Source organism: Syngnathoides biaculeatus, chromosome 23 (genome assembly GCF_019802595.1).
Source record: "Syngnathoides biaculeatus isolate LvHL_M chromosome 23, ASM1980259v1, whole genome shotgun sequence".
NCBI classification, from domain to species: Eukaryota; Metazoa; Chordata; class Actinopteri; order Syngnathiformes; family Syngnathidae; genus Syngnathoides; species Syngnathoides biaculeatus.
In genome coordinates this window covers 17,102,854-17,130,300 of record NC_084662.1, presented here as the reverse complement: position 1 = coordinate 17,130,300, position 27,447 = coordinate 17,102,854, and the positions used below count along the sequence as shown (strand labels likewise).

Sequence of the window (27,447 nt, the reverse complement as noted above, 5' to 3'; positions counted from 1 at the left end):
ATGAAATCTCACTGGCCTGACTCTGCAGGAGGATGAGGATACGCAGGTAGCCGAGGCCTTTGAACTATTTTTGCGCGGCACCCCAGGCATCTGGTCGAACTCACTTTTTCCACCCAAAGCTCGGTGCCACTAATTAGCACAAGAGGCCCTTGCCAGTTAATGAGGGAACCACATTCACATTACGCCGCACGTGTTTGCAATGTTGTGCGGGCATTAACCTTTTGCCTCAGAGTCAGGAACGGTTGACCAATCAGAAAGCGGCTCCTTCACCTGAACCCTGCATGGAAATAACTAGAATAATTGCTCATCCTTCATCCAATAGGACAATTTTCAGGATGATCTAACTTGACATACGGCAAAGAGAAAACACGGCTGTGATACTTTTTTTCCTTCACCGCTCAATAATAACATTCTATTGATTAAAACACGAACACCTCACATGTGCCGCTGAGGAATTAGTGACTCATTTATTCCAAACCAACAGTCAGTTGTCCGTCACTAAATGGCGAAAAAGTTGTGGGAAACGTGACAAATTGATGGTAAAAACAACACAAAGTTGTCAGAAATATGTTGAATCAAAGGCAAGTTCTTTCCATCCTTGCTGATTTAAAAAGAAACATTTTTTTATTTTTTTGACAGTAAATAAACTGCCCTTCCTTTAATTTGTTAGTGCCCATACATGCGGTACTGTTTTCAGCAGACTAATACTGCAAATTATAAGTGTTTTCCAATACGATCCACCACTTATTTTTTTTGCATCAGTCCTCATGAAGGTTGCAGCTGGGTTAGGATCAGAATTTAAATTTCCATTGGTCAATTATTTTTCGCGTCACAGTCAACCTTGGAATTTTAAAAACCAATTAGTAACTAAACAAAAGTTGATTGTTTTCTGTTATTTTTGCCCTTTTTTTGGGGGGGGGGGGGGAGTCCTAAAAAGTGCTGATTTTGGTTGCACTGCATGTGGTTTGGGATCTTTTAGAAAACGAGGAAATTGATTGATTTTATATCCAAGGCTGACGAGATTCATGCATTAACCCATGATGAATCCAAAAAAATTTTGCTCAAAAGTATATCATATCAGGGCGGCACAGAGGATCAGTTGGTAAAGTGTTGGCCTCACAGTTCTGAGGTCCCGGGTTCAATCCCGGGCCCGCCTGTATGGAGTTTGCATGTTCTCCCCGTGGCTGCATGGGTTTCCTCCCACATCTCAAAAACATGCATTCATTGGACACTCTGAGTTGCCCTTAGATGTGATTGTGAGTGCGGCTGTTTGTCTTCATGTGCACTGCAATTGGCTGGCAACCAATTCAGGGTGTACCCCGCCTCCTGCCTGTTGATAGCTGGGATGGGCTCCAACACTCCCCGTGACCCTCATGAGGATAAGCGGCTTAGAAAATGGATGGATGGATATCATATCAGGTCCTCATATCAAGCCATCGTGATGAGTTTTATTCAAATTCCGTTCAATATGCAATTTTAAATCTTTCTATTGTCACACGATGGATGGTACTCAATGGTATTCTAAAAATGTTGTGGCAATATTTTTCATGTTACAATAACCATTATAGGGAAACACACCAAGAGTCGTTTTTTTGGTTTAACTACACATAGTGCCTCCTCGTGATATAAAAAATCTCTCTCTCTCTCTCTCTCTCTCTCTCTCTCTATATATATATATAATATATATATATATATATATATATATATATATATATATGTATATATTCCAGACACTTGGGATGGAGCATTAAAAAAGAAATAACCTTGGTGCATGCAGCTTCACTCTACAGGACTGTGGCTATTATCTGATTACATTTAGTTACATTTAGTAACTTGATTGGTCAATTAGCATAGTAGTAAACGTGTCAACACCCCTCATTCAGATGGAGCTAAACACACTTGCACCATCAGTGCACCAACAGGACTTTGAGTACCCCACCCCCCCCCCCCCCCCCTGTTTGGTACTACCGTCCTGCTATATTTATATGACCGCCTCCATCTGGCCGCTAAACTTCGTGTCCTGTGAGTGTCAGTCCTCCACATTTTGAAGACAGACGAAGGCCCTTCGGTCACGTCTTTGGAGGCGTCACTGACGGAGAAGGCCCGAGAGGGGGTTTTATTGTGACAAGTCATTAGTGCCAGCTGTCTCCAAGCAACACAGCTATAAGTTCTTCTATCCAAGCTTGTTTGTATAGAGCAACATGTCTATAGCTCATTAAATGCTTCCAAATGAGGTTTAAATAATGTGATATTGAAGAGTGACATATGAGGGTTTTTTTTTTTTTTTTTTTTTTTTTTGCAGGGGCTACTACACTTACATATTATGCACTACTACCCTCTGTTGGATGAATGGAAGATTTTTTCCCCTTTCCTTTATTTTAAACCACTATAATTGCAGTCATATAATTTGATGAATAACGGTAAAGACACTTGTAAAAGGAAAAGTCAAATTTACCAATTTTATTTTTAATTGCCTTGGTTTTATGTTGTAAATGTTTCCCATGCTGAAACAGCCATGCTCAATATGTTTTTTTTAATATGGTAATCTAAAATTGTAGGCATTTTTTTGTAAAGTCAACCCTTATTCGTGGTGGCGTCTTCACTGTGACTCAACAAAATGATATAAAATAATTATGCCACTCTCGTTCTCATTGGCTCATTTAAGAAAAATCAGTTGAACAAGGAGACACTTCACAAGAGTGAGTCTCAGGTGGCGGGGTCAGGACACAAATACGGGAGCGTGCAGTCAAATATTTACCACACATGCCAGATCAGACCTGTCTTTCATTTTGAAAAAAAATAATGAAAATTACCTGCGGCAAGGCAAGGGAAAATTAAAGCCCCTGACAACTTCGAGTAGCTCCTCTGATAGTTGGAAGACATGAACCACACAGTAGCACAAGGTGAGATGATGGCTCAGGAAGAACCTACCAACCCCCCCACACACATACACACACACAGCTGTGAGGTTTAATTGAAAGGTGCGAATTAGGCTCCTGCTTTGCTGTCAGGTATTACGAACGTGTTTCAAAGTGTCTTGTGTCAATTTTTTTTTTTGCTGTAACTTCGAGTTGAGTGCGTTTTCTATTTTAGGCGATAAAGGTTGTGACTGGCCGGGGACCATTCCAGGGTGTACCCTACCTCTCCCACAAAATCAGACGGGATTATTCCAGATCGCCTGCCACTCTGCGTGAGTCTAAGCAGTATTTAAAAAAAAATGGTAGGATGGATTTCAGGTTATTAATTTTTATACATGCTCAAGCTCTGTTTCTTTATGTCGTATGACTTGTCATTTGAACTTAATGTACATATGTTTCCAGGGGCTTTTTTGAAGTAATACAATTTGATTATTGAGCTCAAGGCGGCACGGTGGCTCAGCTGGAAAGCGTTGGCCTCACAGTTCTGATGTTGTATCCCGTCCCTCCCTGTGTGGAGTTTGCATTTTCTCCCAGTGCCTGCATTTCTCCGGGCACTCCAGTTTCCTCCCACATCCCAAAATCATGCAACATTAATTGGATACTCTAAATTGCCTCTAGGTGTGATTATGAGTGCGACTGTTGTCTGTCTTTATGTGCCTTGCGATTGGCTGGCAACCAGTTCAGGGTGTAACCTGCCTTCTCCCCGATGAAAGCTGGGATAGGCTCCAGCAATCTCTGTAATGCTTGTGAGGATAAGTGGTAAAAGAAAATGGATGGATCGATGGATGGATAGATATGGTTCTCAAATTCTAAAATGGGTCATTACTCTGTAACAGTAGGGAAATTCAGGTCCCAAGGTGACAAAAGTTGAGTACCACTTACACGATTACATGGGAAGTTTTTAAACATGGCATGGTAGATAGTATAGTATAATCCACATTCTGACATAGTTGTATATCCATCCATCCGTATTCTTTGCCGCTTATCCTCACAAGGGTCGCGGGGAGTGCTGGAGCTTATCCCAGCTGTCAACGGGCAGGAGGCGGGGTACACCCTGAACTGGTTTCCAGCCAATCGCAGGGCACATCGAGACAAACAGCCGCAGTCCCAATCACACCTAGGAGTAATTTAGAGTGTCCAATTAATGTGGCATGTTTTTGGGATGTGGGAGGAAACTGGAGTGCCAACAACTCAAGGGTAGATACAATATCTAAAATATATTGATGGGTGGTGTCCTGTACGCCAGAGCTGCACGAGCTGAGAAAACCACAGCGTATGTCACGTCACTGTTCTCACTGAATCATCGGGCGAGTTGATCACCTCTCATATTTTTCATTGAAGGTGGATTTGAAAAAATACATCAAACCGGCAGGCAAGCGGCACTTGGGTCCCTTTCTTGTTCCTTCAGCAGCTCATCGCGGTCACATGCCTGACCGAGGAGCATGTTGAGAAGGCCAGCTAAACGCGACAAGCTGATGTCTTTCTGGTTTTAACATTCGCTCCATTTGCATTAAAACTACATTTCCTTGATGAGTGGCAGCTGCTCTCTCAGAACAGTAGAAAATAAAATCAACTAGAATTGCTTTCATGAACACGGGACAAAGGTCGGCAGCTCCGGTCATTAGTCTGTTGACTTCCTGGATGCTTGATTTGCTTAGTACTGCCGAACCCGTCGCTGCGTGCAGCGAATCTGGCGAATGTACCGCTACATCATCGGTGACTGCGAAAGAAATGTCCTTTCATTTTCCTTTTTGAGAAGAACAAAGGCAACTTGAACCCATCTCATTTGTAGCTCATCTATGCAATCCTAGCTCTCCTGTGATTTGATAGCGAGTATGTAACAAGCTTTTAGCATTGGTGCTCTTCTCAGAAATAGGTGAGGCGTTGCCATGGGGATGTTATACAGTCACTGTTCACCTGAAGAAGAGATGATTGATCCTCTTCCCTGTCTTCTTTCTGACACACATTCAGCACTTTGCCCACCACTGAGAGTCATCATCCATAATAGGACCCCCCCAGGAAAAAAATCTTTCTTTCACAATATTGCATACAGTATGAGAGCAGAGGCGTTTCTTTGATGATTCAGACAATTTGAGACTCAACAAAAACAATTCTGGGCGTATAGTTGGTGCATATATTAAAAAAAAAGGCCTCTTTTATTACAAAGTCAAAGGTCATATTAAAAATGTGCTATTTATTTGATATAGGCACAGTTCACAGCATCCAATATGTTGGATTGTTTCTGGATAATAAGTAAAAAAAAAAAAAAACGTGCGTTCATAGAAACCACTAACACTGCTTCTGAGGTACAGTAAATGTCAAAATGTCTTCTGAAGGTTTTGAAAAAGCTCAGCAGTTATGAGACATTGTGCTCTCTTAAAACTGTTGTACAAGTGTACATATGAAAATGACTTGACCTGACTTGTTAAATAGTTGTTAATAGTGTAAAAACATTAACACAATCAGTGTTTTTTATTATTGGTAATAATGAGCTCTTTAAAGGTCTTGTAAGCAAATTTGCTATTTCATAAGTGTGCATGTATTGAACTTTTGTATATATGAGACCTCATGAAGCATGTCTCACTTTTGAAAAAGATGGCGATACCTGGTCTAGAAAGTGATGAACAAAACAAACTAAATGATTGATTACTAATGGAAAAAAAATATCAATAAAAGAAAAACGAATTTCACTTTAACAGTGAAAATGCAACAGTGTGGACCAACTGCCCAAGACACATTATTAGGTACAAGTGCATAAGCCAAAAAAAGTTCAATACCAGATCATGTATGAAATAAATTGGCATAATAAATGAATAACCGTTCATTTTAATCCATGAGTGCAATATAATAGTTTGAAGCTGCGCTGCATCAAAGTGAGAAATGTTTCGCCTTGAATCTTTTAAGATGGTGAAGGCATGCATGATGAAGTTTTGAGTAACGTCTATAGAGTCCATTTATTATGAATATGGTCAATATTTCTGCCGTCCTATTTTTTTGTTTCATGTTCGTGCAACCCAAGACTTGCCTCGACGTGTTTTTTGAAGTCGACACCGAGCAGACTGTCGCTGCCACAAAATCTACTCTTGAGTAGCTGGGTTGCTTGTTGCTAAGCAACCGTGCTAATTAACTCACTCAGGGCTTTAGTTGTTACGAGTAATGGTTGGGATGGACAAGAGGACAAGTTGAAAAGAAAAAGAAACTCTTTTATCCCGCATTGTCCTTTTTGTGGAAGCGTTTGCGAAGGACCTGACGACCATGTCGTGCATTTTGAATATTAACATTCGCTAATTAAAATCAGGTTTGCTCGCTGCGTAGTCATCAAAAATTAGTACAGCTGCGCATTTGAATGAGTCAATCACAAGTAATGATGGTGCGGTGTTGTTTTTGTTTTGTTTTATTTTATTTATTTATTTTTTTGGGGTTTTTTTTTTTTTTTTTCATATATACACCCCCAAAAAATTAATCTGGCACTGAAACTTTTTACCAGTCCTCTGAGGATTATTATTGTTGACTACAATGAGCACACGGCACTGTTAACTTGAACAAGAGCCTCCATTGAATTTTAGGGCCGGGCCAAAAAACGCCTTTGTTACGTGACGAGCAGCCACCGAACAAAATATAACTTGAGTGCAGCAATCTTTTGGGAAGAAAAACGAGGTTATGAAAGGACCACTAAACGGGTAGTTATTGAAGACATTTGACCCATTTTAGTTTGCAAGGTAACAAGTGCATAATGGCAGGTCAAACAATTATTATTTTTGTAAACGGTGAGCTTCAACTGCTCCTAAATCTATCTATCTATCTATCTATCTATCTATCTATCTATCTATCTATCTATCTATCTATCTATCTATCTATCTATCTATCTATCTATCTATCTATCTATCTATCTATCTATCTATCTATCTATCTATCTATCTATCTTTCCAGGGTAGTCATTGTTATGAAGTACAGAATTTATTACTACAACACATTGGGCTTTTTAGTATTTGTTTTCATGAAATACATTTTGTCGTCGTTGTTTTTCACCGGTGTGGCGTCTCGTCATTAAAGCTGTCAAAAATTCAAAATCATCAATCAAATTATATAAATGACAACATAATGCCAGTACCCAGTTCGATTACATAAAGCCAAAGCCGCTCATGTAAGCAGGGACTTTTGTTCCGCTCCAGTCGTACCTCAAACATTCCTCATGTGCTCGGTCTTACTGCAAAGAAGATTATCTTAAATGAAGCGCTGTAATTTGCATAAAAACATCAGAATTACTTCGGTGGTCATTTTAAATGCTCAGAAACCGCTGTGGATGGACAAAAAGTTGGAGATCGAGAGCTAAACTCACAAGATGAGGATAGCTGTAAAATATCTAAAACTTGTTTTACAGTATACGGTAGACAGCATTGAAGATCAATTTTCTATTATGTCTGTACGTTTTTGGTGTGTAATAAATCTAAGGTTTGATTTCAACATTTTGAATATGTTGATATACTGTATTTTAATGTGAAGTAGCCAGCATATTGGTCAAAGTTGAAGAACACTCCGTGCTTTTTCAGTGATTTTACAGTATATGTGTATTTGTTTTACTCTACTGTCTGTGTCAAGACGTCTGCATATCTTCCCTCTCTGCTCACCATGCACACCACCACCCTCACTCTGCATTCCAGCATTTTTTTTACTGGCCTTAAAGGTCCGCACTACTTCGGGATGATCTTCCTTCGCACGTCCCGCCCCGAACAACAAACAACGGAAATGAAGTTGAAACCCGACCAGCTTTTTGAGTTTTATATTTTGTACAATTGTACAATTATTATTTTCATTTTCAGGAGTTAAAGTAGGCTAATGGTCATTTAAAAGTGTTCTTTTCTGGAACTCTTACAGGCAGAGAGGTTTATAACAAATGGTCTTTACACAATCCTAAAATTTAGGTTGTGTATCATGTAATTCTGATTCTGATGTAATATACTTTGTATTTATCAACAGGCCTTTTGACAAACTGGAGACCATAGTTTTTCACTAATATCAAAGTGAACAACCCCCTATTTTTATGGTGGGCTCATGTTTCGACCTGATCATTGTACATTTTTTGTCATGTTTAATCCCTTACAAAAACAAAACACAGGGTTTAAGTCTCATTACCACCTGAAAAGCTTCTCGCATAACGTTTAGTCAACCGGCGGTAATGACTATGGTTGACTGCTACGGGTCTCGACCCAGCACGACCCAATAAATCTATTCCTTATCGCCTTCTTTCCAGTTTAATGGCAGCAATGGATGTTGTTCGGTCAGCCGTGTGTGAATGCGCAGTGTGGTATGATAACAGCACGATGCAGGAGCGGGATGTGATGCAGGTTCTTTGTAGTCATAGCAAGGGATTGTGGGAAACGCTGGGGCGAGGCAGGGGGGGGGGTACAGCTTTCTCAGGTGGAGACACGAGCTATGGATGGTAACAATAACAGACTGAAAAACAGATGGAGTTTGTGCAATAGATTTCTGGTTACATGTTAACATCGATTTTTTTTTTTTTTTCCCGGAACGCCTGAGAAGAATCAATAGCATCAATTACAGTTCACTAGCGGGAGCAATCTGGATGATTTGATTTTGACTGTTTGGAGCATAACCGCTCCACAAATTGTACAACATAAAGTAACACCTGAAATCTCATGTTGTTGTTTTGTTTTGTTTTTATCCGTATTTGCATATTGTACATCAGCACTCTTTTAAATTCACAGACATTTAAAGTACAAATGATGACAACAGCTACTACTGTACATTAAGTTTTAAACAGCGATATTAAATGCGGGGTTTGTACACATTATTAGAATAACACAGTTTAAAAAATGAATTATTTCCAAAATGTATTCTCAAGTGACAGTGCCTCTATCACAGTCATAGAATATTTAAACTTTTTTTTCAATTGTTTTGTTTGGCTGAGCAGTCTTATTTTTCACACCATAAATATTTCACATCAACTTCATATGAGCAGTGCTACTTTCAACACATAGTGAAAAAAATGTAAACAGGTTTGGTGTGGTCCAAAGAAAGCAGGCATTCTGCATAGATCCAGTTATAGATCCGGTGTGGAGCGTCAGAGCCACCAGCATGAAAGTTCATGACGAACCAAAATTGTACTATAACCTTTACAGGCGAACTCAATTTGATCTTCTCTAACCTTTTGTATGAGCACTAAAATACTGAACATTGCAGTCAGAAGGTCAAAATGCAGTTAGTTCCCATGTGAAGGTTATAGTGCATTTCAGGGTCATCTTGAAACGTCACCTGAAAGCTGAATAGCCACAACTTTTTGTGGGTATTTCAGTTCATGGGTCCACAGCAGAGATGGTGCTGACCTTGTTGTTCCTGCTTATTCGCCGTTCAGGCCGTGGCTTGGGCAGTTTGGTCTGGATCAGCTCCTCAGGTGTGTTGCCCAATGGCGGCAGCAGCCTCTTCTTGCTGTTCCTTGTCTCTGGTAACCACTGAGGAGGCAGTTCAAAGGGTCCGAACCCAAACTGCGTGGGATCTTCTGTTTCTGTAAGGGTAGCTGGGGCCACCTGCGACGATGAGGTGTAAGCACACGTGTGGACCGGAGATGAGTGCAGTGCCGTCATCGTAGGCGTGCCTTCCTTTATGAGACCGCCACCATGTCCCTGCAACAGATCGTTTTGGGTGATGACATGTGCCCGGAGGCCTCTTGACCCTGAACTGTTCTTGTGGTCCTCTTTTAGCCCCTCTGAACTGTGAGGTGGGATCTCATTTGTTACAATGTCCTCTTCCTCCTCAGAGGGTTGAAAAATGTGCTGCTGGCCGATGTTGAACATCTCCAGAAGTTGGCTTCCGGAGCGACCTGCTGTCTCCAGTCCCATTGGTTCTCCTATCACAACCTCCCCGCCCAGGGAGGCCAGAGCCCCCGTGCTGACCATGTTACGTCGGCTGTAGCGTCGATGGATTCTGGACAGCAGTTCCAGGCAAATGTGGCGTACCGAGTGATTAACAGTCAAGAATAAAAGTGGGTTAGTGAGCAGGGACACCTTAGGGAGCCATAAAGCTGTGAGGTACAGAGATGCTGGCAGGTCTTTGGGCTCCACCAAAAGGGTCCGATAGATCACCAAAGCACCATAGGGGGCGCTGCAGGCAGAAAAAGCCAGCACGATGGCCAGGAGACTGGCGTGCAACTCTGCCTCCCGTCGAGATACATACGGGATGGAGATGCTGTTCTGTGGCGTCCGCAAGGCCGCGATGATCACCTTCTTCTTCTGGCTGGCACTGAGCGCTCTGCGGATTAGCAGCATGAAGAAGAAGACCAACGCCAGAGGGAGGATAACTGTGGTAATGTTGTAGATGGACACGTAAAGCGTGTGCCCCAGGGACTGGGCGTGATCTTCCGAGCAGGATGACGTCACGTACACATCGGTGACGTTGGTCACGGCAAAGACAGGAAGGCTCACCACCACCCCGTGGACCCAAATGTAGATGACCAGATCCCTAGACCTGGCATCTGAAATCTTCCTCTCGAGTGGGTATAGCACCGAATAGTATCTAGAGACATGATGGATATTGAATTAAGCATCAAAACAAACAAATTGCATGAATACAATTGCAATGGCGCAGTCTCTCTTAAGATCAGCGCTACTTGACCAGAGTTGAATGCCTTTGGCCACCAAATCTCAGTTTACTTAAAGAGTATGTCATCCATCAATTGATTTTCGGAGCTGCTTATCCTCACAAGGGTCACAGGAGTGCTGGAGCATATCCCAGGTATCTTCAGGCAGAAGGCAGACAAACAACCATTTGCACACACAATCACACCTAAGGACAATCTAGAGTCTCCGATTAATGCATGTGGGAGGAAACCTGAGTGCCCAGAGAAAACCCACGCAGCCACGGGGAGAACATGCAAACTCCACACAGACTCACGATGCACAAAGTCCTTTGACTTTTTTTTAACTCTACCTTCAAATTCAGCAAATTGCGTGGGAGCTACCCAGCAGCAATTTTCAAATACCATTTCATGGTCAGTAGTTATGACTGCAGAACTGAGAGTGGAGAGTGATTACTTTTGTAACAGGTGTGCAAAAGCTGTATTTTAGGTATCCATTTCTTTTCTATAGCGTTGGTCCTGAAATGGGTTTGTTGGTGAGCTGGAGCCTACGCTAGCTGTTTGGGGGCAAAACGCAGGGTACACCCTACGCCCTCGACTGGTCGTCTGAGATACAGGCAGTCATTTACTGCGGGCAAATAGCCGTTCCCACTCGTATTCGTAGATAAGGACAAATCAAATCAACTGACCTGTCAAGTGCAATGACGCTGAAATTGAGCACGGTGACCGAGCAGAAGAGTTTGTGGAGGAACTTGACGGCCTTGCAGAGCAGCAGCGTGTGAAGCCACCAGCAGCAGTGAGGGCTGGAGCCCAGCGCCACGTCGAAGGGAACACACACCAATCCGGCACAGATACCCGTGCAAGCGAGGTTTTTGATGAAGCGATTGGTCACCGATTTGAAGACGTTTGTGGAACAGGTGCACCACAACACGCTGGCGTTCCCTGTGGACAGCAGAATTTGAAGTCAGATCATAACTTTACCACGGTCCGAATTTGCCTGCTGGAACCACAATGAATCGAGCTGCTCCGTTTTTAGATTATTTTTAGGACTTTTGTATGGAGAATTACATTTATTTTTAGGACGATATGTCTTAAATCCTATTAAATTCATAAGTCCAGTTCACAAGTTTCAAGTTTAATCTCATTATGACAGTCCTTATTCAAATGCCTTCCATTATCTTTTAGAACAAAACACTGAATTAAGGTTTGGCATGCTGCAGGATGTGACTGTTTTGGTTTTTGCCACGGAAGCAATTAAGCGACGTGTCTGTCACATTACGGTGTTGTGAACACTTCCGAGACTCCTCTGCGGGGAACTGTGTGCTAATTGCCAACATTACGTTGCCAACGGGATTGTGTTGAGTAGGCTTGGTATTTATCATGTTCGCATATTTAGATTTGTGCCGACCTTAACTGATTATCGCTGTACAATGTGACTATCGGTACTTGACCAGACTTTACTGTTCGGATCAGTACATAACGGTCTAGAATAGTAAATCCAGATTTGGTTATTATTTCCAGCCCTCAGATTATACCTCAGACTAGGAATGGAAATTTTACAAAAATTCTCAAGATTGACGAGGGGGAAAATGTATCGACCGTGTTCTCTATCATTATGTTCAAGGTTAAAAGGCTAACTTCAAAATGTTCTGGTCACCAGTCAATCATAAGTCATATATAGCAACTAAAAACAACTCACATACACATTTACAGCATCCCTGAGTGCCATAGTGGAGGTCTTCTAATATGTAGCTCAATTTCCCACAACCGATGTGATTTTGGGGCATCTTTAGACAGCAAAGTCGCTGAAAGTGGTTCTTTATTTAACTTTCAGTTGCTTCCAGATGTGATTCAGCAACAATCAATTCCGCACAATCAACTTCTTAAAATTAAACCAATTATTTTGCCCATCCTTCTTCCAGGCCTCTGCAATGAAAACATCTGAAATGACATTTACAAGCGCCTGTTTGTTTGGTGGAAATTGTGTTAAAGTTGCATAAGTCAAGGTTATGGAAGTAAATATGTGCCACCAGGATTTGAATTTGAAATGTAAAGTGATCACATTTTCAATAGTTCCTACAATTGGCTGTCTGAAATTAACTGTCTGTGCCACCAGGCAGGGTTTCTTCAGGTTAGAACCGAACACCCAGCCAATCGTAGTTACGCTTTCTTAGTCACGTGACGACACATACTAAAAAACTGTAACTGGATTGGCTGGCTGTTCGGTTCTGACCTGAAGTAACCCTGCTTGGTGGCACAGACGATGAATTTTAGACAGTGAATTGTAGCCGGTTGAATTTCAAACAGCGAATCGTAGCCAGTTGAATTGTTAACATTGAAAAGTTACACTGAAATACAACTATTGGAAATGTGATCACTTTACATTTCAAATTCAAATCATGGTCTGTGGCATTTCAAATTCAAATCTTGGTGACACAAATTTACTTCCATGGAAGGTTGTCTTTGGTTTATGAAAGCAATTATATATTGTTTGTATATTGTAGTTAATTTGAAAAATCGCAACTTTATATTATAGCTTTCTGTTAAAAGTGATACGGCCAAAAATTCAGGACTTTTCCAGATTTTTAGGTCAGCGGTAGCTGGATGTAGTAATCTGACCGTTTTTAACGAAGAAGAAGATTGATGCAGTCGAGGAAAACATTTTTGTTTCAAATAAAACATTTATTTTCATTCACTGGTGGTTTATGTAGAGAAATTGTGTTGCAGTTCAGGGTATACCCCGCATCCTGCCCGTTGATAGCTGGGATGGGCTCCAGCACTCCTGTGATCCTTGTGGGGATATTCGGCTCAGGTAATGTTGGATGGATGGATGGATGGATGGATGGATGGATGGATGGATGGATGGATGGATGGATGGATGGATGGATGGATGGATGGATGGATGGATGGATGGATGGATGGATAGAGGCTGTTTCAAATGTCTTTATTATTATATCCCACAGGCTGCTGAAAAAATGGATGTCAGGTAGGTAATGGCCCCCAAGCTGTAATTTGGACCCCTCTGATTTGGGGCAATGATGGCTTAAACTTTACATTGAGTAGGTGGACTAATAAATGTATTGAGCACTGTATCTGAAAATAGACAAATAGAGAGAATTTAAAAACGCAAAGGTAATAAGAATCCAGATGGAAATGATATAACTATATCGAAATTTTAATGCCTTATGCTATACATTGAACAACGGGGCTGGTGACTGAGGACTTGAATTGTTATTCTTACAAGTGTACTTCAACTAATCACCTTCCCTCACCTGTTCCATGCAAGTGTCTGGAAAATCTCTGGTGACTTAAAACATGTTAGAAACGTTGTCAAGTCATTTAAGGCTGTGTACCAAAATATGGAGTAGCACTCCAGTGATAATTAATGCTAAATGAGTTTAAACTTGTAAAACTCCCTCCGGGCCTCTGGTTGATTCGAGAGGCAACAAGCAAGAAGATTTCACATAATAGGGTCCATGTTGATATGAACTATTCAAACATAGGTCACTGTCACTAAAGGGAAAAATAAATTAAATGTTATAGGAGGTTGTGAAAGATAGCTATTTGACCCGTTTTATTAAGAATGTTGCAGTACATGCAGTGACGTTTCCTGTTTGTCTTTCCGTCCCTTTGCTGGTTTTTCGATATGCGCGGTGTTACACTCCAGGATATTGCTGAACTGCCGAGAAAGCCGCTAAATGATGGGCAGCACTCCGCATTCTGAGGGGCTGACTCACATGGAACAACTACATGGACCGTTATGTGCATAAATGGTGTGTGTTTGTAGCACTGTTCAACATTATGACGTTTTTGACTTGTGACGAGTACGATATCACACACTCGCACTTGTTACCAGTTATGGTCGCAATGGTTTATATTTGACACAGGAAGCAAATGTCAATTCAATTATGGTATGGCCAGCTGCTGTGCATTTACTCACCATTGAAATTCCTTTTGGTTTATAATTCTCAATTATTGATGGTATAGTATAGAGCTCTTTGATGCAATCTAATTCTAGAGTATAAAAAAAATCCACACAAACATGCAGGGAGAAAAAATAGCGAGATTCAAACCCTCAACCCCAAAATTGTGAGGCAGGGATGCTTACCACAACTCTAGTGTTTCCCAATGTGGCTGTGGTCTAACACTTCAAAGACCAGACGTTTGAACACAAGCAGTGCAGCAACACATGTAGACCGACAATATAACATTAATCACTGGCATATATTCATTTTCCTCTGGACAAAAAAAAGAGTAATAATATTGCACTATACTTGAGCGAAACTCTTTTGTCTATATGACTCCATTATACTGGTGACCAAGTCATGCCCAACAGAAGGAGGTCGAATGAATTAATCAGAATTAACAAACTTTATAATTATTTACATATGATTGAATTAAGTGAATTATGAGTGTTTTTATAAAAAAAACAATATTATGAAGTGACTAGGGTTAAAAAAAATACATTAATAGGCTTTCCATTTTACTCAATAGTATGATGTTTGGGCCTATTTTGTTGAACTCAGTGCTATTGTTCTGGTGTTGGATGGCAAAAAGTGAATACTGAGTTATTGGATAATGTGTGGTACAGGTCCATCTATCCATTTTCAATACAGGTAATCCTGATTAGGGTCACGGGCATGCTGGAGTCTCTCCCACCTAAGTATGGGCAAGAGGCAGTGTACACCCTGAACTGGTCGCCCTCCAAGGCAGGGTACACCCTGAACTGGTCGCCCTCCAATTGCTGTGTGATATTGGCGATAAAAATGAACTGTTATTTCAAGAAAGGAAACGTGGTCAGTAATGCCCCCAAAAATTTGACTTCTTGAATTTAAATTCATTTATCCATCAATACATCCATTTTCTTTGCCACTTATCCTCACGAGGGTCACGGGGAGCGCTGGAGCCTATCCCAACGGGCAGGAGGCAGGGTACACCCTTAACTGGTTGCCAGTCAATCGCAGGGCACATAGAGACAACCAGCCGCACTCACAATCACACCTAGGGCAATTTTAGAGTGTCCAATTTGTGTTGCATGTTTTTTTGGGGAATGTGGGAGGAAACCGGAGTGCCCAGAGGAAACCCACGCAAGAACGGCGAGAACATGCAAACTCCACACAGGCGGGTCCGGGTTTGAACCGGACCTCAGAACTGTGAGGCCAACCCTTTGCCAGCTGAGCCACCATGCCGCCTTAAATTCATTTATTTATCAAAAATATATAGATGCACACTACTACTTTTTGCAAGATTGGTTAGTTGACACAAATAATCAGATTTGATTGTAATAGTGGATAACCGCAATCGTGGAACTCATGTCAATATTCTATTTCTTAGATTATGAGCAATTCCTTTATACCAAATTCACTTTTCCTTTGGACTTACCAAGTAGTGACCCTATGAGGATGAGAACCTGGACGGCGGTGGTGAAGTCGCGGTAGGCTTGCTCCCGGATCAGCCGGTCCCGGTCGTCCAGCGCGGTCCCCTCGGAGGGCGGACGGCCGCTCCAGCGGCTCGGCGGGCTGGAGGAGTTGAAGACACTCAGCCAGATATGGGCAGCTGTCATATTGGCTGCGCCGTCCCCGACCATTGCAGCCCATCTGCCACTATCCATATTGTAGTCTACTTCTGTGTTATTTGTCAGTATAATTTTTTTTTTTTTTTTTTTTTACGAGTGCTGGTGGCTCTCAAACATTATAGGTTGCAGTGAGTGGAGATGATAGCCAAGCACGCATGCACCGGATGGAATGCGTGTATCCACGGAATTGAAATAGGACAACGCCATTGGAGTGCATGAAACAAAAATCAGTCATGTCCATCCAGGCGCACGGGGATGCACGGATGGAGCCGATGCGTCCATTTCGTGGATGCAGCTCGCGTCTCTCTCTCTCTCTCTCTCTCTCCCTCCCTCTCTCTCTCTCCCTCCCTCTCTCTCTCTCCCTCTCCCTCCGTGGCTGTTAGACTCCTGCTGCACCGTGAGAGGTCGCCCATTGGTCGATTGACTAGTGTGGGGAGTCCACAAATAATGAATATTTCACACCGTGACACGGGCGAATGCCAGATTGTGGGAAAGGAGGGGGGGGGGGGGTGATGATCATGCACGTTCTCTTCTGATGGCACCAACTAGCTCCTTCACTCAGCTGCCTCATGAATGATAAGCAGCTACATCCCATAGCCATAGTTGGAGAATTTAATGAATGAATACCAAATCTATTGAATTATAGCAGTGCCACTGTCAAACCAGAAGGTCAGATTGCTTTAAAAACAGAACATGGGAAAAAAGATACTGTACATGCAAGTTCTTAAAGCCGCTTGTTTGAATTAACTTTGACACTTGTTTTGTTCACTTTTTTTTTGTTCATGGTACAACCTCACTTGAAATCCCTTTCAGTACAGTCCAGTGCTTCCCAACCTTTTTTTAAAACAATGGACATAGTTTACATTAGAAACATATCAGAAAACATAAATGTTACCCCAAAAAAGCGTACTGAAATAATTATGTCATCTCGAGTCACTCAAATGACAATCGGAGCGTGTTTAATCATGGTAGCACCATACATGGGTTACTTGTACTTTTTTTGTCATCTCGTGGAAGAGCTTTTAATTTTTCTGCCTGACATTGGTCCTGGTATAGATGGATAAACAAAGATACATTATTTGCTGTTGATAAATAATAATTTAAGGGGAACCTTATTTATCCGGCATGGTCATATTATCATTATGACTTGACATTAGTACATAATAAACACGATGTGTCAAAGCTTCTGGCATCTCTCCCCACTTGTTCCTCTAAATTTGAAGAATTAACCACCGGACCAAGGAAAAACAACCAATCAGAGACAGAAGGCATGTCATAATTTATCATGCACTTGCAGCGCATTCACTGCAGTTTTGCGCTGACCAGAAAAGTTATTCCTAACGGAGTGTGACTATGACACGAAATGTTATTGAGTTGAAGGTTTTTTGGGGGGTGGTACATAACAACTATGTTATCTATTGTCGATATTGGAGACCAGATTAGCTAAATTTGAATTACGTTAGTGTTTGGTTGAGGTTTTGGCTTGACTTGTTGACTGCTTCAAGAAAATACTGCTACCTTGTTCTGTTTTTGCTCTCACAGCAGTTTGTGACATTCCTCTTTGGTTTGTGCAAATGACGGAAATAGGGCACGCATGCTAAGGCCAAAGCGTTAATCCTACACCGAGGGCACTGTTAGTGATTTGGGAGCCTCGTGAAAAGAAAATAACTTTTTTTTTTCGCCCCACCAATTCAAAGTCCCAAAATTCAAATATTTTCAAAGGCTGCATAGCTGACGGGGTGCTGTGTACTCATCAGTTTACGGTTCATAATTTCCTGTATTGAACCGTTTTCAGTGATCACAAAAATTACGTACCAAATCAGCTTAAACACTATTTGCTTTGCTGGAATTGGCCGAATTCGGAAACTCGCCTACAAACCCATTAAGAAAGGGGTGAAAAAGTCCTATTTCAGGAACCTTAATTTTTAAAAGTAATGCTAGGACTCACATGGTAAGTTCACATAGCTGAGAGGAGGGCAGACATTTCTAACCCATATTTGGGCCGTGCTGAAGCACCTCATAGATGAATCCCAGTGCCTCCAAAACCCTACAGGTATGTCCTTTTTAAACAACCTAGAAAACTGCATACTATATGTATGTATATACTAGAGCAGACTGTTTTTTTCCAAAACAAAAATGCATGCTAGAAATTGGAGGCGCTGCTGTATCAAAATGAATTTCTGTTTCCCCAGGAATTAGAGTTGTAATGTGTTTATTTTATGATTCCAATCCATTCCTCTTGCGCCGTGGCTCAACATTTACAGTAGAAGACCTTTTTCGTGTTGCGGTCACGGACTTTCCCAAAACAACCCTGTTTTAAAAGCAACACTGAGATATCATTGTTTGTTCATTTGTGCGAATAAAATAAAAACAAGTTTATGAAGTTACTTGGCGACATGTTTATTAAAATAGTTGAGCAAGATTTAAATGGCAATTTGATGTATGCCCATAGTTGAAGATGGGTTGCTAATTGTTCATGCAGACTAATGCATACTGTAATATAGCTTCAGTGTTTGTGTTTTATCTTAAATATGCCATCTTTTTTGGGAAGCTACATTTAAGTTTTTGTATTGCACTTATTGTGGATATGTACGGTGAAGAAAATAAGTATTTGAACACCCTGCTATATTGCAAGTTCTCCCACTTAGAAATCATGCAGGGGTCTGAAATTTTCATCGTAGGTGCATGTCCACTGTGAGAGAGATACTCTAAAAAGAAAAATCCAGAAATCACAATGTATGATTTTTTTAATGATTAATTTGTGATACAGCTGCAAATAAGTATTTGAACACCTGTCAATCAGCTAGAATTATGATCATCAGAGACCCGTTAGTCCGCTTTTAAAAGTCCACCTCCACTCCATGTATTATCCTGAATCAGATGCACCTGTGTGAGGTCATTAGCTGCATAAAGACACCTGTCCACGCCATACAATCAGTAAGACTCAAACTTGTAACATGGCCAAGACCAAAGAGCTGTCCAAAGACACCAGAGACAAAATGGTACAACTCCACATGGCTGGAAAAGGCTACAGAGAAATTCTCAAGCAGGTTGGTGGAAAAAGGTTCACTGATGGAGCAATCATTGGAAAATGGAAGAAGCTAAACATGACGGACAATCTCAATCGAAGTGGAGCCCCATGCAAGATATCACCTCGTGGGGTCTCAATGATCCTTAGAAAGGTGAGGAATCAGCCCAGGACTACACAACAGGACTTGGTCAGTGACCTGAAAAGAGCTGGGACCACCGTTTCCAAGGTGACTGTTGGTAATACACTAAGACGCCATGGTTTGAAATCATGCATGGCATCCCCTCCTTAAACCAGCACATTGTCAAGGCCTGTCTTAAGTTTGCCAACGACCATTTGGATGATACAGAGGAGGCATGGAAGAATGTTTTGTGGTCAGAGGAGACCAAAACGAAACTTTTTGGTCATAATTCCACTAACTGTGTTTGGAGGAAGACGAATGAGGAGTTCCATCCCAAGAACACCATCCCTACTGTGAAGGATGGGGGTGGTAGCATCATGCTTTGGGGTGTTTTTCTGCACATGGGACAAGACGACTGGACTGTACTAAGGAAAGGATGACCGCGGCCATGTATTGTGAGATTCTGGGGAACAACCTCTTTCCCTCAGTCTGAGCATTGAAGATGGGTCCTGGCTAGGTCTTTCAACATGACAATGACCCGAAGCACACAGCCAGGAAAACCAATGTGTGGTGCCGTAAGAATCATATCAAGGTTCTGCCATGGAATAGCCATTCTCCAGACCTCAACCCAATGGAAAATCTTTGGAGGGAGCTTAAACTCTGTGTTTCTCAATGACAGCCCAGAAACTGTCTGATCTGGAGAAGATCTGTGTGGAGGAGTGGGCCACAATCCCTCCTGTAGTGTGTGCAAACTTGGTGAACAACTACAGGAAACGTTTTACCTCTGTAATTACAAACAAAGGCTACTGTACCAAACATTAACATTGGTTTTCTCAGGTGTTCAAATACTTATTGCAGCTGTACAACAACAAATAAATCATTAAAAAATCATTCTGGATTTTTCTTTTTAGATTATCTATTTTACCAGTGGCATGCACCTACGATGAAAATTTCAAACCCCTCCATGATTTCTAAGTGGGAGAACGTGCAATATATGTCACACCTCAGTGGTAGTCCACTGTAAAAACTCAAAGGATCATGAAAATCCATGAAAATTGTCAGTTTGAGGGACTTGACGCGGAAAAACCGTGACCACACTCTGCTCTGCCTTTAATCTCTTTCCAGTGTTTCTGAACGATTTTCCCACAGAAAATAATCAGACTTTAATTAATAACTTCCATACGCAAACTATCACCCACATAAAACCATTCGTACTGCACCACCGATGTTTAAAAAAGACTTTTTCATTTTGACAAACACGAAAAAAAACTGCCATTTTAATTCGCCCATTCTATATTCTGTTGTATTATTAAAAATTTCCACTCAGCATATTGTACTGTATTGTAAACAACCAATCACGTAGCTAAATTATAAGACATGTTGCTGATGAAACCTATTATCATTCAGGCTGATATATTAATTGAATTAAAAATACATTTTAATTGTTGTGTTTTGTCTTTGCTGGCTGAGAGAAATGGAGAAACTATTTTGAGCCCAGTGGTTGTTATTAATAATCCAAAATGTGAAATACGTTTATACTAATACTATATATACTATATACTATACAAAGCTTTTACAGCACTTAATGCAAAGGGGATTCAGGTGAGTCCATGGACTTTTTTTTTTTTCATTTTTTCCCATTTAAATGACAGAAATTGCACTTAATATTACACTGTTGGGCCATTTACATTTTTTCCCAGTGATATTTTAAGGTTTCCGCTGTCCAGTAAAACATCTGTTTGTGTATTAGCTTCATGGAAAATAAACACCAGTCCCTCCATTTTCTTTTGCACGACTCATCCCGAGTGGGCTGGAATCCAAACATGGCGGTTGAATCTGTATTTCCCCTGTAACATGATTTGATTAATTACGAGATATTTAGGGTTGCGTTTAATCTTCTTTATCTTGCATGTGCAAGTCTATCGTGTGACAGCAAGTAATCATATCCAAAATTGATGATGTGGGTAACAGAGAGACATATTAACACATCATAAATTATATCCCCGACATCTTATCTCAACTCTTTGAGAAATGAATCAAGTCCTTACTCACAGGCTCCTCAAAAATGAACATTTGGAACACGTGTTTCTTAGTAGTTTCACACAAGAGTTATTTACTGTACTTTATCAATCTAATAACTTAAAATCAAAGCAGAATAGTCCAGCCACTTTGTAATCTGATTTGTTAACTAATTTTAAAGCGGTTAAACTGTTTTAGTGTTGTTGTGAGATAAATATAGGATGGAGATTTTACTGCACGGCAGAACGGTGGCGTCACCACTTAGCCTCAGAGTTCGGAGGAACTGGGTTCAATCCTGCGCCTACCTGTGTGGTGATTGGATGTGCTCCCCATGCCAGCGTGGGCTTCCCCCCACATCTCAAAATCATGCCACATTAATTGGAAACTCTAAATTGGCCCTAAGTGTGATTGTGTGTACGACTGTTGTCTGTCTCTATGTGCCCTGCGATTGGCTGGGTACCAGTACAGGGAGTACCCCGCCTCCTGCCTGATGATAGGCTCCAGCATTCCTGTGACCCTTGTGAGGATAAGAAACTCAGTCAATGGATGGATGGATGGAAATATTTCACAGCAATTCCACATTTATTTTTGTCATAAAACAGAAATTAGTCTCTAAATATGTTTTGTATATATTTTTTAATAAAAAGCAATATTATTTTGGGGACATTCATTCATAGTACTGTTAAGCAGTGTACTGCCATCCAGTTAGACCTTTATAATTGTTGAGACAGTTACAGTGAAGAAAATGAGTATTTGAACACACTGTACCAAATATTAACATTGGTTTTCTCAGGTGTTCAAATACTTATTTGCAGCTGTGTCACACAAACAAATCGTTAAAAAAAAAAAAAAAAAAAATCAACCATTGTGATTTCTGGATTTTTCTTTTTAGATTATCTCTCTCACATTGGACGGACATGCACCTACGATTAAAATTTCCGACGCCTCCATGATTTCAAAGTGTAAGAACTTGCAATATAGCAGGGTGTTCAAATACATATTTTGTTCACTGCAACTAACTAGTGTGTGAGAGTCCTTGTTTTATTGACTTAATTTTGTGTAAAATAGGTGAGTCTTGAATGCCTGGCACACTCGATGCTTGCTAATAAGTGTGCTTGTTTTTCAAATGTCTATTAAAGAACTCTTGGACTCGCTCCCACAGGTCCAGCTGAGCCGCCGCGTGGGCCTTTGGCTCCCCACCGAACGCCACAGCTCGTCCCACCGCAGCGTGGAAAGAAGATGGACAAAATGGCATGTGAGGAACTTCCAAGAAGTGTCCAGCTTTTGGATAAGAAACCACCTGAAAGGATTCCTTGCCGTGGGTTTTCAAAATGTCAGCGGCTTGCTTGGCAAAAAAAGCGCTGTTCCAGTTGCGGTCATCTTCTGAAACAGCAAACAGGAAGTGGCAGGTGGCTCGCTCGATAGGAATCAGAGATGCACGATTTTTGTTCAGGGTTGGATCCGGTGTGACGTCGCGTATATCAATCAACCAAGATTTCCTAATTTTGGTTTTCCATATGACAGGTCGGAGTGGGGGCATAAATATGTCTTTGTAGTGTAATGGAATCACAGTATTTCCACTGCAGCCATTAATGCAGACAGTTGCTGCGATTCCTGGGAAAAAAGAGGCCATCGACAAAGCCAAAGCCCCGCTATGGGACATTGAAATGACGCCAATCCCAGGACCGTGAACCTGCAAAAAAAACAAGATACAGTATGCTCTGCTGTATGATATTTCTACATAATCATCGACTAGACAGCTGTTTGTTTGTTGAATGGACATCAGAGGAAATCAAATCACACACATACGAGGAAAGTGTCAGTGTGAAGAGGCACATAAACAATACTGTATCACTTAAGCTCAGCTGAGGTGATGGAGGCAGGGCTCTGTAATGGGCACCCCAAAATTTGGAAGGCTACTTGCATCCCTTCAACATCTAGTTGCCTTTTTCTATTCACCGCAGGACTTAAACCGCGACACCGTAGTCCTTACACATTTTCTGAATTACAATTCACATTGTATATTGCACTTCTCGTCTAATTTGAATTCACTAACCTCTGGATGTTTTTGTAGAAAGTTTGCAGCCTCTTCAAAATATTCCAAATCCAAGTTCTTGGGATTTTTGGGTAAGTCATCATAGCGATAATAGGCTAGTGCCAGGACAACAAAACCTTTGTTTGCCAAGAGGCTGGCTCGCTGCTCATTGAGGCCTCCACCTAGAATATATAAATCTATAATTCCAGGGAACGGCCCCTTGCCTAAAAAACAAAATAAAAGGAAACAAAGGATGTCACATTGGAAGAAATACTGAATGGCTAGTTGTTCCTTAGCCAAAGTATTATCATTGTATCAAGTACAACCCTTACGCGTGCCTTTGTAGAGCAGACACTTCCTTAAAGGAAACTCCCGCACTGGAGCGATTGAATGTCCCTCTTTGAAGAGGAAAGAAAGGAAATATACTAACCTGGTGGTATGAAGAGAACTCCTCGCACACGTTCTTCTCGGACAGGAATCCTCCTCATCCCCTCCATCATGTACTCTCTCTCATTGGTTTCAGAGGCTAACACTTCTCCAGTACCTCCATTGTGGACCGCTATCTCCACGAGAGTTGGGCTCAGCACATTCTTCTTCACAAGTTTTTTGTGCGGGCTGTCTGGCGCCATGGACCACCATAAACCCATGGGCTCCACTCCAGTGTAGCTTCCTCCCAGAGAGGGGGCCCTACTCACATCTATCAAGCCTTTATCGTCCGCTTGGTAGAGGGCGGAAGCTTGGAATACCACCCCTTTGTCATCAACCAACCTCGACCTCAATTCCACCTGTTTGTGGGGAGCGAGACCCTCGACTTTGACTTGAACCAGTTTGTCAAAGAGACAACGAACACAGGGGAGAATTTTGAGACGGATCTGAGCCATTTCAGTGTCAAGGCAGCTTCGTGACTGACAAATATGGCCTGGACGTTGCTTTCATTCTCATGGCCGCTTTGCCTGTGTTAGCAAGAAAAAAGGACAAAGGGAGTTTCACAAGGTGAAATTCATTATCATTTCACATTTTTACAACATTTACAGCGATGGTAAATTGTGGATTTTTGAAATACTCCCGTGACCCTTGTGAGGATAAGTGGCTTGGAAAATAAACGGAAGGATAAAAGCTTAGTTTGAAAAAGAGAGTAGAGTTGAAATTACAAGTAAACAAAATATTATGAATCATAGTTAGTCCCCAATAATTGTATTGATAAGATGAAATGGAATCATCTGGTTTGTGTTTAAGAGATTCTTTTTAGCCTGAGGACAACAAGTAGCCAATGTGTGCACTGTGTGGTGAAATCATTTTAATATATGCCAGGCATATGGAGACATGCATGCAAAATTAAATTCTTAAATTGATGTTATGTGTTGCATCATAATAGTGTAACCTGCATCTTCTTATGGAAGTTAGTCAGGGCCTCAAAGTTGCCACAATTGTTCAATCCAACTATCCATTTTCTTTGCCGCTTATCCTCACGAGGGTCGCATGGAGTGCTGGAGCCTATCCTAGCTTTCAACAGGCAGGAGGCAGGGTACACCTTGAACTGGCTGCCAGCCAATTGACCCCTCCGTGGATATTGCACAATCCGCGTCACTGACCAATCAGAGGCCAGAGATCTGCATAGACCAAAGCCCGTTTTTGCTCCCGCCATTTTCTCTGACAACATTGCATGGTCCAGTATAGGGTTAGTTAGCGTTTTATCGCGTATTTGGGTTATTTAACAAAAAATATGGTTAAGAGGTGTAGTCACGGACTTTGTAATAGTGACGACAGGTATCCTGAAAGGGTAGTTGGTGGAGTTCGATTCGTACCCTTTCCAAAACCCAAGACCCAGTACGAAAAATGCCTTCGATGGATCAAACTTTGTGGAAGACCGCATCATCATCAAAAGACGAAGGTATGCCCTATATTTGATTTTCAATACATGTCTCTTATAAATGAATTTGAAGTTCTTCGCTAGCATAACACTGCTGCGTGTGAACGATTGACAGCCTTATTCTTTGTTGAGCGATATTTAGCGATGATCGGACTGCACAAACGTATTGATTTTTTGCTGGCTCGCGGCCAGAAGCTTAACCAGACGGCGTTTGCACGAAGATATGCCCTAAATTTGATTTTTAATACACGTCTCGTATAAATGAATGAGACGTTCTCCGCTAGCATAACATTGCTACGTGTGAATGATTGAATGAAATCAGAAGCATGGCGTCTCTCTCAGTTAAGAATGTATTGTATTTAGAATCTATAATATATCGTTGATTATTTGAATGAAATCAGAAGCATAGAGTCTGTCTCGGTTCAGAATGTATTGTATTTGCCATTTTTACTGTTTGTCTTACGTGAGCGCAAGTGGCGTGACGTCACTTCGGGAGGCGTGGTTAAGTGCTCTGTACGGAGGGGTCAATTGCAGGGCACACGGAGACAAACAGCCACACCTAGGGGCAATTTAGAGTGTCCAATTAATGTTGGGTGTTTTTGGGATGTAGAAGGAAGCCGGAATGCTCGGAGAAAACATGCAAACTCCACACTGGCAGGGCCGGGATTAAACTCGGGTTCTCAGAACTGTGAGGCCAACGCTTTACCAGCTCCTACAATTGTTCCTTCCAAGGTTATCACTTTGGAGTTCCATGTCGGATTCCCTTTATAGTAATCGGATATCCTAATTAACGACATTAGTAACAGGAGACATGCTGCCTGTAGTAGTTTGTCTATGGAGTGAGACTCTTTTATATAAATTTGACAGACTTTAATTCAAATCTTTGTTTTTTTTTTTTTTTACTTTATTTTTAAGTAATTGTAAATTACTTGATGCAAACGGCGTTATATTGTTTAATACGCTAATCGTAAGGGGGATACACTAGCAATACATATTTCCCCGATGTACTCATGAATGATTGTAATTAACGTTCAGAAGGCCAATTTTAATCTCGCTCAAGGGTATAAACAAAGACCCAGTGATGTTTAACTAGGTGAAAGGTTACACAGTTCGCTACTGTTTTACCGATCAATTACAAAAAGTCACAACTATGAGAATCGGAGTTTTACGTGGTGCAAAAAGTCGAACATTGGAAATACACTTTTGATCTAGTGTGCTCGTTTCATGGAAAGTGCAAGTTAAAGCTTGATTATCGTTGTTTTTCGACGTCCGTGGGGGGAAATGGTTTAAGATTACTTGAGACGCACACTGAAAATCTACGAACACACCCACTCAACAAAAGGATAAAAAAAAAAAACCGATACCTTTCAAACAAATATTGGTGGATAAGTCAGGAGGGAAGCTCCGAGCAGGACGCTACTGGAAGGAACCACTTTACTGGAAACAAAAAGGTTGGCGCTGGTTTCGAAAACGCAACTTTTTCTTTCGTTGTTTAAGTAATTAAAAGCGTTTGCTCAATTTTCGCAACATAAAACATCATGTTTTTTTAAACCACTGTATATTTTAATTTCAAGAGGGGGGGGTAAATGTTGTGTATTTTGCAAGATAGTCGTGGTCTCCACCCGGAAGTATGAAGCCGTCTCCTTTTGTAGACCTTTTTTTTTTTTTTTTTTTTTTCCAAAAACAGCCACTGGAGGACAGCATTGGACGCAAGATCTAGCTATCAAATTAATTCAAGAACGTGTCGTGTTCAAACTTGAAAAAATACACAATGGTACCAAACAAGTCATTGTAATAACCGTAATAAGCACTTAGAAGCACGCATCAAATATTGATTTACAAAGACTTCAATGCTATTATCAAAAATGGGCGGCTATATAATTTTGTTCTCAATTTTTATCTATGAAAAAGAACGCTGAATTTAGACGGTCGAGACTGACAAACTAAGGAATAACCGTGGCAGTCCATCCTATTTTGTTCTTTTTTCCGTGTGCTATTTACGAAATAATGGTTTATTTATGTTTGTGTATGTTTACCTTTAAGAAACCTAAAAATGGCAAAAGTAGCAAGATAAAAGGATGTTCATTGGCATACGGTTACTACTTCAGCCCTTTGTGTGTTTTCCTCTCATTTTGTCTCGCCACTTGATGCACCATTACCTCTTACTCTGAAGGGCCTTGCTTGCTTTTACTTTGAAAGACGCCGGCGAATGATTTGACAAATTAGGACCCGCCCTTTTCACGGAGTAGCCATGGAAACCGCGCGAGAGCCACTGAGCGAGGCAGTTGGT

The 27,447-nt window shown here is 41.2% G+C and overlaps 3 protein-coding genes across 4 annotated transcripts in view; 1 reads left to right on the top strand and 2 right to left on the bottom strand.

Moving 5' to 3' along the window:
- Window positions 1-9,232: 9,232 nt before the first annotated feature.
- Window positions 9,233-16,120, bottom strand: gpr176 (G protein-coupled receptor 176). Its single transcript, XM_061812915.1, has 3 exons — window positions 15,892-16,120; window positions 11,199-11,451; window positions 9,233-10,448 (listed from the first exon to the last, which is right to left on the bottom strand). Exons 1-3 carry the CDS (start codon window positions 16,118-16,120, stop codon window positions 9,233-9,235), a joined length of 1,698 nt encoding a protein of 565 aa, XP_061668899.1.
- Window positions 16,121-19,958: 3,838 nt separating this feature from the next.
- On the bottom strand, window positions 19,959-27,444 carry acot20 (acyl-CoA thioesterase 20). Of its 2 annotated transcripts, none has more exons than XM_061811716.1 (4): window positions 27,317-27,444; window positions 23,718-24,240; window positions 23,309-23,511; window positions 19,959-22,945 (listed from the first exon to the last, which is right to left on the bottom strand). In XM_061811716.1, the coding sequence occupies exons 2-4, from the start codon at window positions 24,166-24,168 to the stop codon at window positions 22,355-22,357; spliced, it is 1,245 nt and encodes a 414-aa protein (XP_061667700.1). In that variant the 5' UTR covers window positions 24,169-24,240; window positions 27,317-27,444; the 3' UTR covers window positions 19,959-22,354. The 2 variants fall into 2 exon arrangements, with proteins under 2 accessions (XP_061667700.1, XP_061667699.1); XM_061811715.1 differs by lacking the exon at window positions 27,317-27,444 and adding an exon at window positions 26,522-26,680.
- susd6 (sushi domain containing 6) overlaps window positions 26,541-27,447 on the top strand; it is a 35,876-nt gene continuing 34,969 nt past the window's right edge. The window contains exon 1 of the mRNA XM_061811719.1: window positions 26,541-26,608. The gene's annotated coding sequence lies outside the window, so the exon portion shown is untranslated. The remainder of the gene's footprint in view (window positions 26,609-27,447) is intronic.